We start from the raw sequence: 253 nt of genomic DNA on the forward strand, positions 1-253 counted from the left end.
AGCAGGAGCAGCAGCAGCAGCAGGGCTTATGTATACCGTGTGAATAGTGTATACATCCAGTCAACAAGAAAGATATCTGTATCTATCCCTATATTATAAAAATGCTGCAGCAGCTGCGGCTGTCTCTCCTCTAATAGAAAATCAAATGTACGAAAATACACCTCAACCAGCCCCATCTCAAACGTATAAAATGCATGCAGAGAACGACGCAGCTGCATGCACACACACACACACACACATATATATATATATA

The 253-nt window shown here is 41.5% G+C and overlaps 1 protein-coding gene across 1 annotated transcript in view; it reads left to right on the plus strand.

Annotated features, from left to right (window-relative positions):
• Window positions 1–43, plus strand: part of EMH_0095890 (uncharacterized protein) — a gene marked incomplete at both ends in the record, with an annotated part of 786 nt that extends 743 nt beyond the window's left edge. The window contains one exon of the mRNA XM_013502302.1: window positions 1–43. Within this exon, the coding sequence (XP_013357756.1) occupies window positions 1–43 (43 nt within the window).
• Window positions 44–253: the final 210 nt, after the last annotated feature.

The sequence above is a fragment of the Eimeria mitis genome, genomic scaffold (assembly GCF_000499745.2).
Source record: "Eimeria mitis Houghton genomic scaffold, Emh_scaff8795, whole genome shotgun sequence".
Lineage (NCBI taxonomy): Eukaryota > Apicomplexa > Conoidasida > Eucoccidiorida > Eimeriidae > Eimeria > Eimeria mitis.